General features: G+C 43.2%; 1 protein-coding gene across 5 annotated transcripts in view; it reads left to right on the top strand.

The window, feature by feature from the left end:
* The first annotated feature begins 436 nt into the window (after positions 1-436).
* SMARCAL1 (SWI/SNF related, matrix associated, actin dependent regulator of chromatin, subfamily a like 1) overlaps positions 437-14,913 on the top strand; it is a 58,022-nt gene continuing 43,545 nt past the window's right edge. For 2 of the 5 annotated variants that reach the window (XM_053270859.1, XM_053270821.1), the window contains exons 1-5: positions 437-555; positions 3,316-4,258; positions 5,083-5,133; positions 5,838-6,098; positions 8,531-8,581. In XM_053270859.1, coding sequence (XP_053126834.1) covers positions 3,361-4,258; positions 5,083-5,133; positions 5,838-6,098; positions 8,531-8,581 — 1,261 coding nt within the window. In that variant the 5' untranslated portion in view covers positions 437-555; positions 3,316-3,360. Of the gene's footprint in view, positions 670-723; positions 952-3,315; positions 4,259-5,082; positions 5,134-5,837; positions 6,099-8,530; positions 8,582-14,913 lie in introns of those variants that run through there. The other 3 variants (XM_053270851.1, XM_053270832.1, XM_053270841.1) reach the window with 3 other exon arrangements.

Here is a 14,913-nt window from a genome sequence, read left to right as displayed (position 1 = left end):
ATACCCACCCCAACAGCTAGAGAAGCCGAGAAGTGACGGTGCTCCGTCCCTGCGCGCCCCCCCCCCACCTCCACGACACCCCTGCCTGCACATATGCATGCCCTATGCTTTTAATTTCATTTCATGGTATCTGTCTGTACTATGCTTTTCATTAGAATTCCAAGGCGGCTTACACAATAACAAAGTTAAAATACACAATAGAAAACAAATTGCAGTATAAAACACCAGCTATAAAGAAGCTAACACTGCATTAAAACAATTCTCAAAGAGCACCAGCAGCAAAACCGGCCGGAATGAGCATGTTTTTAATATCCGCAAGTCTAAAGGAACTACAGAAGGCTTCTTTGCGCATTAGACACGACGAAACTACATTTCCCATGGTACAATGCAGTCCTTTGCTCATCACTACGGTTCAGAGGACGCTGGGTATGTCTTGTGGTACGCCTTGCCCGACGGGAGTTGTAGTCAAGAACAGGAAGGAAGAGGAGTTGTCTTGAAGTCGAGGTTTTTATTATGAAGCTCTAGTGCCGGCCTCTGGACGTTGGCGGAGTTTGGGTAAAACAACACTCCAGTGAGATTGATAGGAACGGGACCTACGCGGGGTGGGGACTTACTCGGGCACAGGAAAAGTTCGGTTTACGTGCTTGGAGAGATTGAGATTCCGTTTGGGTAAGGTGCGGAGAGAAGGCGGTGATGGTCCCGCTGCTTGGCAGAGAAGAAGTTAAGGCGGGCCGAGAGAAGGACTATAAATAGGACGGAGACAGGCGGCGGCTGTTCTCGGCTTTGCGAGAGAGATGAGGGGTCTGAGCGCTACGTGGTGAAACAAAGGGGAACCGAGGATGGGGAAGTTGTGCTTCGTTTCGTAATGGCCATGAAAACCATACGAGGCTGAGCAATGGGGAGAGACGGAAGCCCGCTTTGACTCAGCAAGGCTCCCTTGCAACCAGCTAGGTTTGAGAGGCTGCGGGGCGAATTTCTGACTTAACTCAGTAGTTATATGTTTTGCAAAGCCGACTGAGCAGCGAGGGTTATTACATAGTAGTGTCAGTAAGCTGTGCTTTTTTTGAATGCTTTAAACGTCTTGATTTTTGAAGGGGTGATACTCAACCACCGGCCACTAGGGACGCACGCTTGGCAGTAGGTGAGCCACTGTGTGAAACAGGACGCAGGACTCGATGGGCCTTGGGCCTGATCCAGCAGGGCTGTTGTTATGCTTGCCATTAAGGAACTATAGGAAAATACTGCTTGCTAATAGGGAACAATAAAAGATCTAGGAATTTTCATGTTTCTAGGAATGCAACAATAGAAAACCTAGGAATACAAGCCTTTTGGAGGCTTGTCATTTAGGCTGGAAACAGATGGGATTCCCCTTGTGGAAACCCTATGCTTTTCATTAGAATTCCAAGGCGGCTTACACAATAACAAAATTAAAATACACAATAGAAAACAAATTGCAGTATAAAACACCAGCTATAAAGAAGCTAACACTGTATTAAAACAATTCTCAAAGAGCAGCAGCAGCAGTAAAACCGGCCAGAATGAGCCAGTTTACCCCTGCTAACTTGGCAAAGAGGCACCTTTAAGGTGGTGAGTCTCTTTATTTAGTAGGGAGAGAGTAACTGGCCCTATCCGCCCCCAGCACAATACCTCCAGTGACTGTTGCTGGTGTCTATCTTATGTTTCTTTTAGATTGTGAGCCCTTTGGGGACAGGGATCCGTCTTATTTATTTATTATTTATCTGTTTACACCGCCTTGAGCCATTTTTGAAAGGGCAGTATAGAAATAAAATAAACATAAATAATATATATGATTGTGTTCTCTGAACTGGTCCCTGGATGCTTTGTGACCTTATGTGAGCACCCCTGTGTATGTTTGCACAGAAGTACTACGTTCAATGTGTACTTGATGTTTAAGATAGCAGCCAACTTGATGTTGATGTCAAGTAAAGCTTTGTCTACTCCACGCTAGAGCTTGCTTCTGTTTGGAGTGCTGTTAGCTGTCAGTGCTTCTAGCGCTTTTGTATCTGGTTATCTGTTCCCTCTAGTGCTCCTGTTTAAGCAGTACAGGAATTACAAGTACTTTTATGTTTTCTCACTATAGGTCAGATACTATTTCATATGTAATATGAAACTTGGTGCTACACAAGTTTGTTTGGGATTGCTGCCCTGTAATAAGCAAATGGTACAATCTAGCATTCAATTTCTACAGCTGATACTGCTAGGACCCAAACTAGCACATGAAATTGCCTTATAGTGAGTCAGACGATTATTCCATTGAGGTCACTATTGTCTACACTGGCTGGCAGAAGCCCTCCAGAGTTTGACAGAGGTCTTTCTTAGCCCTACCTCATGATGCCAGGAATTGAACCTGGGAACTCCTGTATACAAAGCATGTGCACTATCACTGAGTTACAATCCTTCCCCTTTCTCCTTAGGTCCTTTCCCCATTTGTTCTGAGCAGGGGGCCCTTCTTTTAATCCTCAATTAATGTGGGAGCTAATTGTAAAGGTACTCGAGTCGGTGTCGACTCCTGCCGACCACAGAGCCCTGTCGTTGTCTTTGGTAGAATACGGGAGGGGTTTACCATTGCCTCCTCTCATGCAGTATGAAATGATGGCTTTCAGCATCTTCCTATATTGCTGCTGCCCAATATAGATGTTTCTTATAGTCTGGGAAACATACCATCTGGCATTTGAACCGACAACCTCTGGCTTACTAGTCAAGTCATTTCCCCACTGCACCATTAGGTGGCTACTAAACTAGTTGTAGTGATTGCCTATTGATCTAACCTATCTCACAATAAAAGTGGGAGGATAAGAATCAAATAAAGATATATTTTTGCCCATCCTGAGCCCTTGGAATATGATGAAAATCTATCTATCTATCCATCCATCCATCCACACAAAAATCTCCCTGAACTGCTGTTCATGTAAATGTGGACTGAAGTACCTCCCATAGGTGTAGTTAAAATGGGGTTCTTTTTAGAACTGAAACTTTAAATTGGGTAAATCAGTTGATTAGAAACCCTTTTGATTGAATAAAAACATGTTTTTTATTGGTTTGTAGCATATTTTATGTATTGTTTTTAATAGACGTACTTACAGAAACTTAGAAGAGGCATTTCCCTTTTACTCACACAGGAGGGAATGCCTCTTCAAAAAGGGAGTCTTCTAAGGACACACATGTGTTTTACCTAAAAACGAAAGGAAGTACTCTTTTTGCTCCAGAACTATTGTTTTTACACCTAGTCTGTTACTTAGTTAAAATTCATGTGATGGATTGACTAAGATTTCTGACTATTTGTCCTATTTTCAGCCCAATCTCCAGTTATATTGACTATCAATGAGTACCTAGTGGAAGATGTCCTCTGGGCTCACAGAAGAACAGAAAAGGAAGATTGAGGAGAACAGGCAGAAGGCTTTGGCAAGGAGAGCAGAACGACTGGCTGTTCAGCAAGGTGGTGTGGCTAAGAATCCTGAACTTTCTAGCTGTCCAGGAAACCTGCAGCAGCCTTTAAAGAAGGAAAATTATCGCACCAACTTCACTAGCCATTGCCTGCAGGATGCTGGAAGCCATGGAGTGCAGAAGTCTCTTCAAATGCAAGACAGTCACTGCAGCTCACACCAACAGGCAGCCATTTTGTGTGGTGCTCAACAGAAGGGTCATTCGGAGGGTTCAAGCCAAAATAGAGGTGGGCAGCTGAGTAGTACTAAGCAGTTGTTGCCAGTGGGTGTAGACAACCTTCAGTGGCATTCTTCTGACCTGAGTACTCAGGAGCAAGGTTCTCCAGTCCAACATAATTCTAACACATGGCAGCCAACAGAACAGCCTGGACTAGATGCTAATAGGAGCCTTGGCAATCTTAAGAATGTGCTCCCTCTGAACAAATCCACCAGTGGGTATGGTGATATTAAACATATACCACCAGTGAATGCCAGCAGCACTTCCTCAAGTGATTGCGAAATACAGGCAGGTACCAGGAATCCAGCTAGTGAACTCTTGACCACCAAGGAAGGCAGTAGCACAGTGCAGTTCTATGGCACAAAAAAACCATTAGCCCCTGTGAAGGGGGGCAGAGGACAGAAACCAGCTGTTTCCGGGGATGCTGGCAACATATCTGAAATGCCTGTACAAAGAAAACCACACAGTGGCCTCAAAGGGAAATGTGTGAAGTACTCTAACGACCGATTCCGGGTTGAGATTGGATACAATGCAGAGCTTATTGAAATGTTCAGGAGTTTACCAAGCAGAAACTATGGTAAGACAACTGAATACTGGTCTATGCTTATTTATTATATTTATACCCGGCTTTTAATCCAAGATTGGCTCCTAAAGTGGTTTACAGTTAAAATCCCATCAAGGAACAATATTAAGTTAGAGAGATGTTGGGGTGTTTGTGTGTTCCACACAACCTGCTGAGCCATGTTGGTTCAGAAATTTCTAGTACACATCAAGCATGTAGCTATAAATTGGATGGAGGCTGGAGACAAATGTTCCTGTGCCTCCTGAGGGAGGGGCCCCCACCAGCTGGGTGATAACTCGTTCTTTGCTTTTCACTGTTTTATGAATAGCTGAGGTATTTAAAAAAAGTATCTGAGCCAGGGAATGCATGTGCACAAGTGTGTGCATGAAAGTGTGTGTGTGGGAATGCATCTGATGATATTTGCATAGGAGCAAGAGAAAGGGCATGCCAAGAATGTCCCTCCACCATGTCCTTACGCTTCTTCTGCAGCAAAGACATGGGGTGTGGTGGGGGGAAGGAGAAGAAGGTGGGGGCCCATGAGCCCACCTTTGGTCCTTTTCCCAGGCCCCACTCCAACCAGTGATCCCTCTAATTTTGTTCTGGGTGGCTGTAACAAGGCAGTGTGTACGCACCTTCATTCAGAATGGGGCCTTCCTGATTCAACCAGAGTGGGATCTAAATTGAACTGAGCGGACATCCAAAAACTTGTGAGCGCACGCAGGTCTTAGAGGGAACAGTAACTCCAACCTTGCTATGCCCTGTTACATCTTAGAGTGTTTGAACATATGGGCAGGACCTCTTCTGCCCCAAATAACCATGCAACTTCTGCCATGTTTTAGATCCTGCAACAAAGATGTGGAATTTCAGTCTTGAAGACTACAGCAATCTCAGTAAGTAACTGGGCAGTTGGGATGTAATGTTTTAGGTGTTGGATGACTTGCCATAGCACAGACATTTGGACCCTTACAGTATTGCCTGTGGGATCCTTATAAATATTGCAGATTAATTAAACCTAGTCCAATCTGCATGAGTTGCTTAATTAATGGCTTAGGAAAAATCATTATTATCCTGAAACTGGAGTTCAGGTGTGCTGAATATCCAGCCCTTCTAATGCAAGAGATGTAGTAGAGCTGTTCAGGGAAAAGGAAGATTAGTTTGGGGGGGGAAACAACCCAAATTTAAATTCCATTGAAATAGTTTGGAATATATTAGCAGGTTTGTGGGAGAGAACAGAATCTGCTGTTTGAGTTTTTGTTTTTTAAAAAGAGGCTTTTTTGTAACTCATCAATTATTGAAAGTTCTATAATGCCAGCAAAATCTTTACTCTCCAAGTGTAACTCGCAGAGGAATGGTCTCTGCTGAGTTAGGAGTGGGGGGAATAACTGATAAAGTTGCAGTTCCTGAGCTTGCTTCATGGGCATCTCTGGGCACCAACATCCTCTGTTCTACTTTTCTTCTAAATCAAAATTTATTGTGTTCTTTTTCTTTCTGTTCTCTTCACTTTCCCACTCTCCTAGGGAGCTGATGGCTTGTTTTTCCATTATCCTTTTGTTAATAATTCCCCACCCCTTGAAAACTTTTTTTTTGTCTCTAGTGGAAGAAGCAGAGCAAATTCCCTCTGTAACTTTGGCACCCCTGGAAGGGATGGCGGCAGCTGCTCGGGCCACTGAGTCAACTTCTGTTGGTAGAAGGCTTCATCTGCGATCTCTCTTGCAGACGTGTGTTGGGTGGCAGAAACCATCAGCAACTATCAGGGGAAAATGTGTGCTGATCTCATACACTCGATTTGAAGTAGATATTGGCTACGCCGCCAACATCATAGGGGTGTTCAAACAAGTGAATTCTAGGAATTATGGTGAGAATATTGCTGTTGTCTTAACATCAACAGTGTGCATAGCTTGGACTTAGTCTTAGCTGCCAGTATTTTTCTTCTTGTTTCCTTTCCTAACTCTATTGTTTCGTTTAATGGCTGTATAGCAAAGAACAGGGTCGGAACCCTTTTGGTTAGTTCTAGCTCTGTCTAATTGTGTTTCCATCAGAGGTCTCTTCAAATAGCATGGCTGATTATGACCTAGTTTACTTACCTGTAATCCTAGCCTCTGAGCTTCCTCTAGAAAAAAATATGGAATAGCTATCCAGAAGCTTTTCAGCAGCTATTGGCTGACTGTCAATGGGCCAATGTAATCATGTCAAATAAGAAGTGTGATAAATGTCTGAATAATCCTTGGCGTTTCCTTTCCATGGGCTGAAAGCATTTTAATTTCTTGACTCATAAATGTGAAATAGGGTAGGCCAAAGGGATATGAGATCAATACATGTTATGGACATAAGGGAGCCCCTGGTGGCTCAGTGGTAAAACTGCCGCCCTGTAACCAGAAGGTTACAAGTTCGATCCTGACCAGGGGCTCAAGGTTGACTCAGCCTTCCATCCTTCCGAGGTCGGTAAAATGAGTACCCAGAATGTTGGGGGCAATATGCGAAATCATTGTAAACTGCTTAGAGAGCTTCGGCTATAGAGCGGTATATAAATGTAAGTGCTATTGCTATTGCTATTGCTGTTGCTATTGCTATATGTAGCCAGGGAGTCAAACTGAACCCAATAACCAGGTCAGAAACTTTGTTTTCGTGAATCTGATCCTAGCTTCTCATAATTGCCTTGAACTAGAACTTAACCCCTAAACCCCCAAAGTGGTAATTAGTTCAAAATAAGTGGTTAAATAATCAGGCACTCAGCTTTCAACTATATGATTAACGTTTTATTTTCCTGTTTTTTAATCACGCTGTATGTGTGTTGCTTATAAAACCTTCTAAAATTCAACAGTAAACTGTTACATTATTTTTTCTCAAGTTAATTAATTATTGTATTCATATTACTGGGTTACATTGCAAGCAGCAACCAATTCAGAACTGGTCTAAAGTGTCTGAACTGGTTTTAGAACCATTTTTAAAAAGTTTGCTTCTGAACCAGAACTGAACAGAGAGCTTAAAAAATACTGATGAACTAGAACCTGACCACATTTTTTAATGATTCAGCTCTCTGAATGTGGCTTTGTCTGTATTTTGGTACCTTAGACTGAGGATGGCCAATTTCTGTATCTTTAGAGCCACTGTTATCCAATGGGTGGTCCAGAGGCCAGAAGTGTACTTTGTTATTACTAGGGGTCTGCACGAGTGGTTCGCCTCAAACTGATTCTCCTCAAACCGGGGCTGGTTTGGAGGTTTGATTGCGGACTGAACTGGGGACTGGGCCCAGTTTGGGCATACATGGAACCAGACTGAGCCAGGTCGGTTTGAATCCAGTTCAGATTGGATGGTTCCGTGTCCACCCTTAGTCATAACACTGATCCATCATAAGCTGCCAAGTAGCTGTGGAGAAGGATTCTTCAGCAGTCAAGCATGCAGATTTTGGAAGGAGGGGAGCAATATGTATTATGTTGCTGCTTTCCCTTCCATCCAAAAGTCCTTTTGGCTTCCAGAAATGTGTTCCTGAGGGTTATAGAGCTCTTGGGAACATATTTCTGGAAGCCAAAAAACATTCTGAAGGGAGGGGAGAGCATTGAAACATTGCTCTCCCTCTCCTCCTCAAATGCTTGGCTGCAGATGAAGCTTTCTCCTCAGGTACTCTGCAGCCTCCTTGCAAGGATGCAGCCCTTCTTCTGCCCTCCCACAGCTGTGGAACATATGGACTAGTATTGCACACACATGTATATGTTTACATACTATGAAAACTGAAGAAGAGATGTAACATACAGTACAGTTCTCTCTTACACATTGAAAACCCTCTTAGTAACTAATGGGAGCAGATTAAAATTGCTTCACTTCCAGTTAACCATCCCTGCCCTAGACTTTCCTAATGGTTTTGTGTGGAAATCAAAGTACAGGGCACTGGACTATGTACTAATTTTGGAAGTTATTTTATCTATATTTTGATGGTGCAAGCCAGTCTTTAATCAACTCTGAACATCTAACCTTGGAATTCGTTATGAATGGTGACTGAAGATTGAATTTGAATTTGTATGTATCATCACACCTCCATTACCTGAATGTCCCAACCATCCAAACTCTGTTGTGCCCTTCATAAAATCCAGTGCAATTGTAATAGGTCCACTTGAATGATCTGTTACCTCAGAACATTTTGGATGCTTTTTAGGTTGCTCAAATAAATGAAGTTGCATTATACTTGTAAGGAGTTATGAAATGTAGACTCTCATCTAAGATGGATATTCTTCTTACTTTCTCAACATCTTCTGCAAGCATTTGCTTATTTATTTATTATGTGTCTTACAGACATGAAGACTAGAAAATGGAGTTTCTTACTGGAGGACTACCTAAGACTAAGTAAGAAGTTATCTTTGTTTGGCATGCAGTATTATTTTGGGAAGGTTGTTCACACTAATCTTATTTCTTAGGAGTTGTATCTTTAATTAGAGGTAACTGAGGTGGCAAGCAATTTCTGTGTGGACTGCTGCTGCTTTACAAAGGCAATATTTATGACTTTCACTTGGGGTGGCACCCTAATCTTCATTTCTTGTTAGTGAGTGTTGGTGTCTGTGTCACAAGCAGAGGTACTTGTTGTTCCAGCCTAATCTTTGATGATCTCCTACAGTAGGAGACAATTCCATTAGCTAGAGCAGTAGATAAATAGTAGATTTTCTGCCCATCGTTCTGTATATTAAGTGTGGTATTTTGATCAGATTTGTTCAAAGAAAGGAGAGCTTCCAAACTCTATATTACTTTGCTTTTCTCTCCCTCCCTCAGCTATTTCTAGGAAGGCTTTCTCCTGCCCAGAGTGGCGGAGCTTCACCATGATGGGAGGTTGTGTATTGCCATGAAACACATCTAGAAACAGAGAAGATAGTGAGGAGTCTTCTTTTATACACTGCCATACAGTATACCATATTTATCCAAATCAAAGGCGTGGTTTCCCCCCAGTTCTTTACTGTTAAATATGGGGTGTGTGTGTCATCTTAAATTCAGAGTCCTCTTTTTTTGGGGGGGGGTCAGTGCTCCCTCTAACAGGGATTTCCAGATGTTGTTGAATATAGCTCCCAAAATCCCAAATCAAAAGCCATTATAGCTGAGGATTCTGGGAGTTGTAGTCAACAACATCTGGGAATCCCTGTTAGAGGGAACATTGGTGGTGGTAAATACAGGTCAACAGAATGTCCAAGTCGGGAGAGGGCCTAACTGAGCTTAAAACTACATATGTATGATTCTGGTTTACAGCTGGTATGAAGGTTGTTTGATTAGACTCCCTGATTCCTCCTTCAGATTCTGGGTGCATTTAGAAGCCAGTGCAGTATGAAGCACAGATGTAATTGGTTCCTTGTAGTTGAACCAAAGAAGTTTCAGAAGCTGAAATTTCTGAATTGCTTTATGTGTACTCCAAGTGTAGTACATTTTCATATATCAGTCTGGAGGCCATAGAAATGTGGACAACAGTAGGAAAACTTTCATTTGAGAAGGGAGTCTATTTATAAGTGGTCGTGCTTTAGTTGTTGCCCAAGCCTAGAAAGCTTTGTACAGATGATCAATAAGGGAAAACCAGTTTCTGCGTGAGTTATGGTTTAAGTTTAAACCACCACAAAGCTATTCCTATGCACATCAAATATCTTGTACAAATGACCACCGTTTAGTGTTCAGTTGAATCAAAGGTTTCTGACAGATCTAGGAGCATCAGCTTGAGTTTGGAGTAGGGATGTGCACGGACCACGGAGGCTTATGTTCCTAAAGCCTTATGCGGCGTCAGCATGCACATGGCAGCTCTGGATGCGCAGGTGCCATGTGCATACTGACGGTGCATGGGGCTTCTAGGGATGTGTGCCATCCCAGCAGGAAGCTGTGTGGGGTGGCAGAGAGCAGGTAAGGACCTGCTCTCCTCTTTCTTAAAGCTCCCAGGCCCTGCTCCCAAAATGGGTTCAAACCACATTTCATACACATTCCTAGTTTGGAGAAGAAAAAAGATATTGGAGCTTCTGTTTCAAACTTTCTGTTTCAGACTGAAAACAGTGAAGGCTCTCAAGTTACACATGCTGTATGTGTAACTTTCCACAAATTAGGAAGATAACAACTTCAGAAGGTCACTTTGCACTGGAGAAATGACCCCGGGGAAAGTCTGAAATTACCCCTTTCCCAGTGCTGTGGTCCAAATCCAAATTGGCTCCACCCCCTACCCTCTGTGTATTGTCTGATAACATTTAAAGAGATGAGATATCTGTGATCAGATCTCCCATCTAGTTAGGCCCTGTAAGAGAGCCCACATGACTTCACTGGGAATGAGAAGTAATTTGAAAATTGGATCAAAAAAGAGCAAATAGTATGGCCTAATGAGGGTAAGGGAAGAGATAGCAAATACTCTTTGCAAAATGTTGAGTTAATGTTAAGTTGATGGCTATGGCGAGAGAAGAAGCATGCAACTTCTTGAGAACTCCTGCAAAGAGACACCTTTTAAAGTGATTCTCTTATATTAAGCAGGGAGAGACCAACTGGTCCTATCGAGCCCCAGCACAGCATCTCTCCAGTGGTTGTTGCTGGTATCTGCCTTATGTTTGTTTTAGATTGTGAGCCCTTTGGGGACAGGGGACCATATTATTCATTTTTCTATGTAAACTTCTTTGTGAACTTTGGTTGAAGAGCGGTGTATAAATATTTGTTGTAGTAGTACTCTCCCTTTCAAATGCAATATTCGTAGTAGTAGTTTATGGGCTTTATGGACTGGTTGCAAAGAACAGTAAAAGAGGCCTTGGTAGATGCTCTTCAAGGAAACTCAGATTGCTGATCCAACAAGCTGCAGTCATACCAATTGATTGTTCATCATAGGAAGAGAGACAAAATCCTGTCTCCTGTTCATTCTCTTGCTCTTTTTCTTTCTCTTGAACAACTCATCTGCACAATTTTACAGGGCTATGCACTCATAGCTCCCATCTGCTGGATTGGGCTATGAAATTATGTGTGCACCTGTTCTCACATGTCATTTTCCAGCCAGCTAGAGAGATTTGCAGAAGCTTGATGTTGTGCATGTGATCCTCATTTGAATCAGGGCAACTATCTTGAGCAATCTGCATTCTTCTAATGTAAAGTTTTTAAAAATGTCTTTAAATACATTTTATAAAATAAGGACTCTGCTGTTTTGATCTTAAACATTTTATCTGTTCATGCTCTTTTCTCTTAAGATGACAGGTCACTTGGGGATAAGAAGAGAAACTTTTAGCTGAATCACTCAAACTATTGAGACATCCTAATTTTCCAGTCTTGCCTTCAAAACAGTAACAATAGCATAATTGCTGCAGTTTGCTAGTTTATAATTCTAGCAACTTTCTGAGTGTAAGAACGGTTTAGGAGCTCTGCTTCAGCAGGGAGAGACTTCTTTCCTTGCTGGAGCAGCACAGATTAAACCAAAATGTGCATATTGAACAACCTATCACACAAGTGCCAAATAGAAATCCTTTCATATATTTATATGTTTTTAGAATGAAGGATTTTGCCTTGGTAGCAGGGGTCTAATCTGCTGCCTCCACTCTAGAGATAACTGAAATTAAAATAGGCAGTCTGTAGTTGCAGTCAATACCCAGGCTCTTATAATGAATAAAGGGAGTACAAAGATGAGTAACCAGGCAAATTTGCACTGTCAGAATTAAATTCCATTTTCTTGATTTCCATATTTTCGTTGTGTTTTTTTTTAAAGAGAGTTGCTTGCAGAATTGTGGAGGCTTTTTGTTTGTTGCGTCTGCTATTGTATAGACCTGTTTTGATGGCTTTTGCAAGGAAAACCTCATGTTAGTGCACAGCTTAACATGTTTGTTGGATAGTTCCAAAGCCAGAGTCATGTTATTCAGCGGTTTTGTGGGGAGTAAATTCTTCTTCTTCTTCTTCTTCTTCTTCTTCTTCTTCTTCTTCTTCTTCAATCATTTTATTTTTAGAAGAAGAATGGGGCATTAAATAAGTATTGCAAAGTAATGAAATACTTAAAACTAGTTACTTTAAAAAAAACACCTGAGAAGGCAGTGACTGAGAGGAAGTGGTATGTGGGACAGTGTCCCCCCCCCCCATTGGCTATGGGCTTGTGTTTCAAATGTTTAAAGACTGAGTCCCACATCCTGACTAACAAAGCACCAGTTCTACATGAGAAGTGCTAATGGTGCTGCTGAATTCCTGGCTAACACAGCACCAGTTCTTGGCAGGGGTGATGGTGGTGAAATTTTGACAATTGACAATCCCCCTTCCCCTGGAATCCCTCTTTGCTGACTGAAAATATATCTTTGAGGGCTGTGCAACTCTGAGGGACAGATTTTCAGGTGACATAGAATGCTTTTGTGGGAAAGTAAGGTCATTGAAACCCCCCTTGCCTGAGTTCTACTGCTGCATTACTCACTGGCACTTCCTTAGTCTGGATGTCAGCCCAAAATGGCAGTGAAAGATCTCAGACTGTTTAACTTGGGTTTTGCATTCTGTTCAAAGAAGACATTGCTTTGTATTTCTTTAATGCTTCTCTTGAGTCCAACATTCTCTTCTGCAGTTTCACAGAAGTGGTATGTGTGAAATCTATTATTGTGAACAGAAAACGGCATCCTAGGAAACCGCTTTAATAATATAATAATAGTAACTTACTACATCATCATCATAATCATTATTATTATTATTATTATTAAAAACAAGTGATCTAGGTGGGGCCTGATTGTTTGTCTGCCTCAGCTCCACCCCTCCAGGTGATCCTTGCTGGCTATAAAGACCAGGCTGCATCAGGGCGTGAGCCTTTTGGCATGAGCCGAAGGGTGAGAGTACAAGGGCTCTCATGGCCCTAGAAGAGTCGAGGAATACCCCATATTTTATCAAGGGCCATGGTATCCTCCAGATTGGAAGATAGAGCTGCATGATTGAAGAAGCTAGGGACCTTATTTTTAAATTTTAAAATAGAGGAGCTGGGCGTGGTTGAACTGGGGAGATGTGTCTGGGAGAGTAGAAGAGTGGGGATGGCTTGGGGGTGATGTTATCATGGGTAGTGGGCAGAAGGAGATATGGCGGTGGGAGTTGGGCAGGCTGTTACAGGGGAAAACAGTCCAGGCAATTGAGGCCTGTTCCTTTTTCCAGCTCTTCTCCCAAATGTGTGACCCCAGGGAGCTCTGGGAACATTCCCCCTAGGATTAGGGTGCTGCTATTGATAAATGGCAAAACATCTCTCCTCCATGATTTGATTGTAGATGAGCATGCTGACCTGGTATGTGTGACAGAGACCTGGTTGAATGAGCTGAGTGGGATTGGTCTTTTTCAGCTTTGTCGTCTAGGTTTCCTGATCCTGCAGCAGCCCAGCCTTGTGTCAGGGAGGGGCCATTTCAGTCATCTATTGTGAGACCTTTCCCCTTTCCAGGTGCCCGTTTAGGCAAACTTAGAATTTCAAGTGTTTGTCCTTGAGGGTGGGCCTCCAAGATGAACTGGGGATTCTGCTGGTGTACCGACCACTCCGTTGTACTTCAGTCTCCCTACCTAAGCTGGAGAGGGTGGTTTTGGAGGTGGCTTTGGGTTCCCCCCAAGCTTATATTCTTGGGGAACTTGAGTGTCCACGCTGAGGCCCCCCTTGTAGGAGTGGCTTAGGATTCCATTGCCTCCATAACAACCATGGGCCTATCTCAGCTGGTATTGGGCACTACCCATATGGCAGGACATACTCTGGATCTGGTTTTTGCTGACAAGGGAATAAATGATTTGGAGGTGGGGGAATTTGAGATAACTCCCTTGTCATGGACAAATCATCATCTGGTGGGGTTTAGTTTGACTGCTTCGTCAACCCTCTGCAGGGGTGGTGGACCAATTAAAATGGTCCGCCCCCAGAGGCTTATGGATCCGCTTAGTTTCCAGACAGCCCTTGGGGAGTTTCCTGTGTCCAAAGCTGGCGACTCTGTCGAGGCCCTGGTGACTCTCTGGAATATGGACACAGCCAGGGCTATTGTCACAGTCACTCCTAAACACCCTCTCTGGCTCGGTGGAGCCCATTCTGCTCCTTGGTTTTCCTCGGAGCTTAGGGCAATGAAACAACTCAGATGATGCCTATAACGACACTGGAGGAAGAGTCGTGATGAATCCAACCGGGTTAGAGCCCGTTTTAGGGACTTCTCTGTGGCAGAGGGGTGCTGAAGAAACGTTTTTTCTCCGCCTCCATTGCATCTGCTCAGTGCAGACCAACGGAGCTGTTCTGTGTAGCAAAGGAATTACTCCACACTTTCCCCCTCCCCAGGTAATGGGGGAGGAACCGTCTACAGCCTGTTGTGATCAGTTTGCATGTCACTTTGCAGATAAAGCGCTTGCATCCATGCTGATTTGGACTCCAGAGTTTTGCCAGTTAAGGCAGACATGTCTCAGGTACCATCTGGTCCTATTGCGTTGGATTCTTTTCAGTTAGGACAGCCTGAGGATGTGGACAAGATCCTGAGCAGTGTGCGGGTGACGACATGAGCGTTTGACCCTTGCTCTTCATGGCTAATAAAAGCTGCCAGAGAGGGTACAGGCAGATGGTTGGAGGTGATTATCAGTGCTTCATTAAGGGAGGGCAAAATGCCATCGTGCCTCAAGGAGGTCATGGTAAGACCATTATTTAAAAAGCTCCCCCTTGATCCCTCCAACTTAGATAACTATAGACCTGTCTCTAACCTTCCCTTTTTGGGCGATAGAACATGTGG

This window comes from Hemicordylus capensis, chromosome 1 (genome assembly GCF_027244095.1).
Source record: "Hemicordylus capensis ecotype Gifberg chromosome 1, rHemCap1.1.pri, whole genome shotgun sequence".
NCBI lineage: Eukaryota > Metazoa > Chordata > Lepidosauria > Squamata > Cordylidae > Hemicordylus > Hemicordylus capensis.
The sequence above is the reverse complement of the archived record's forward strand: the minus strand, read 5'-3'. Positions and strand labels throughout refer to the sequence as shown.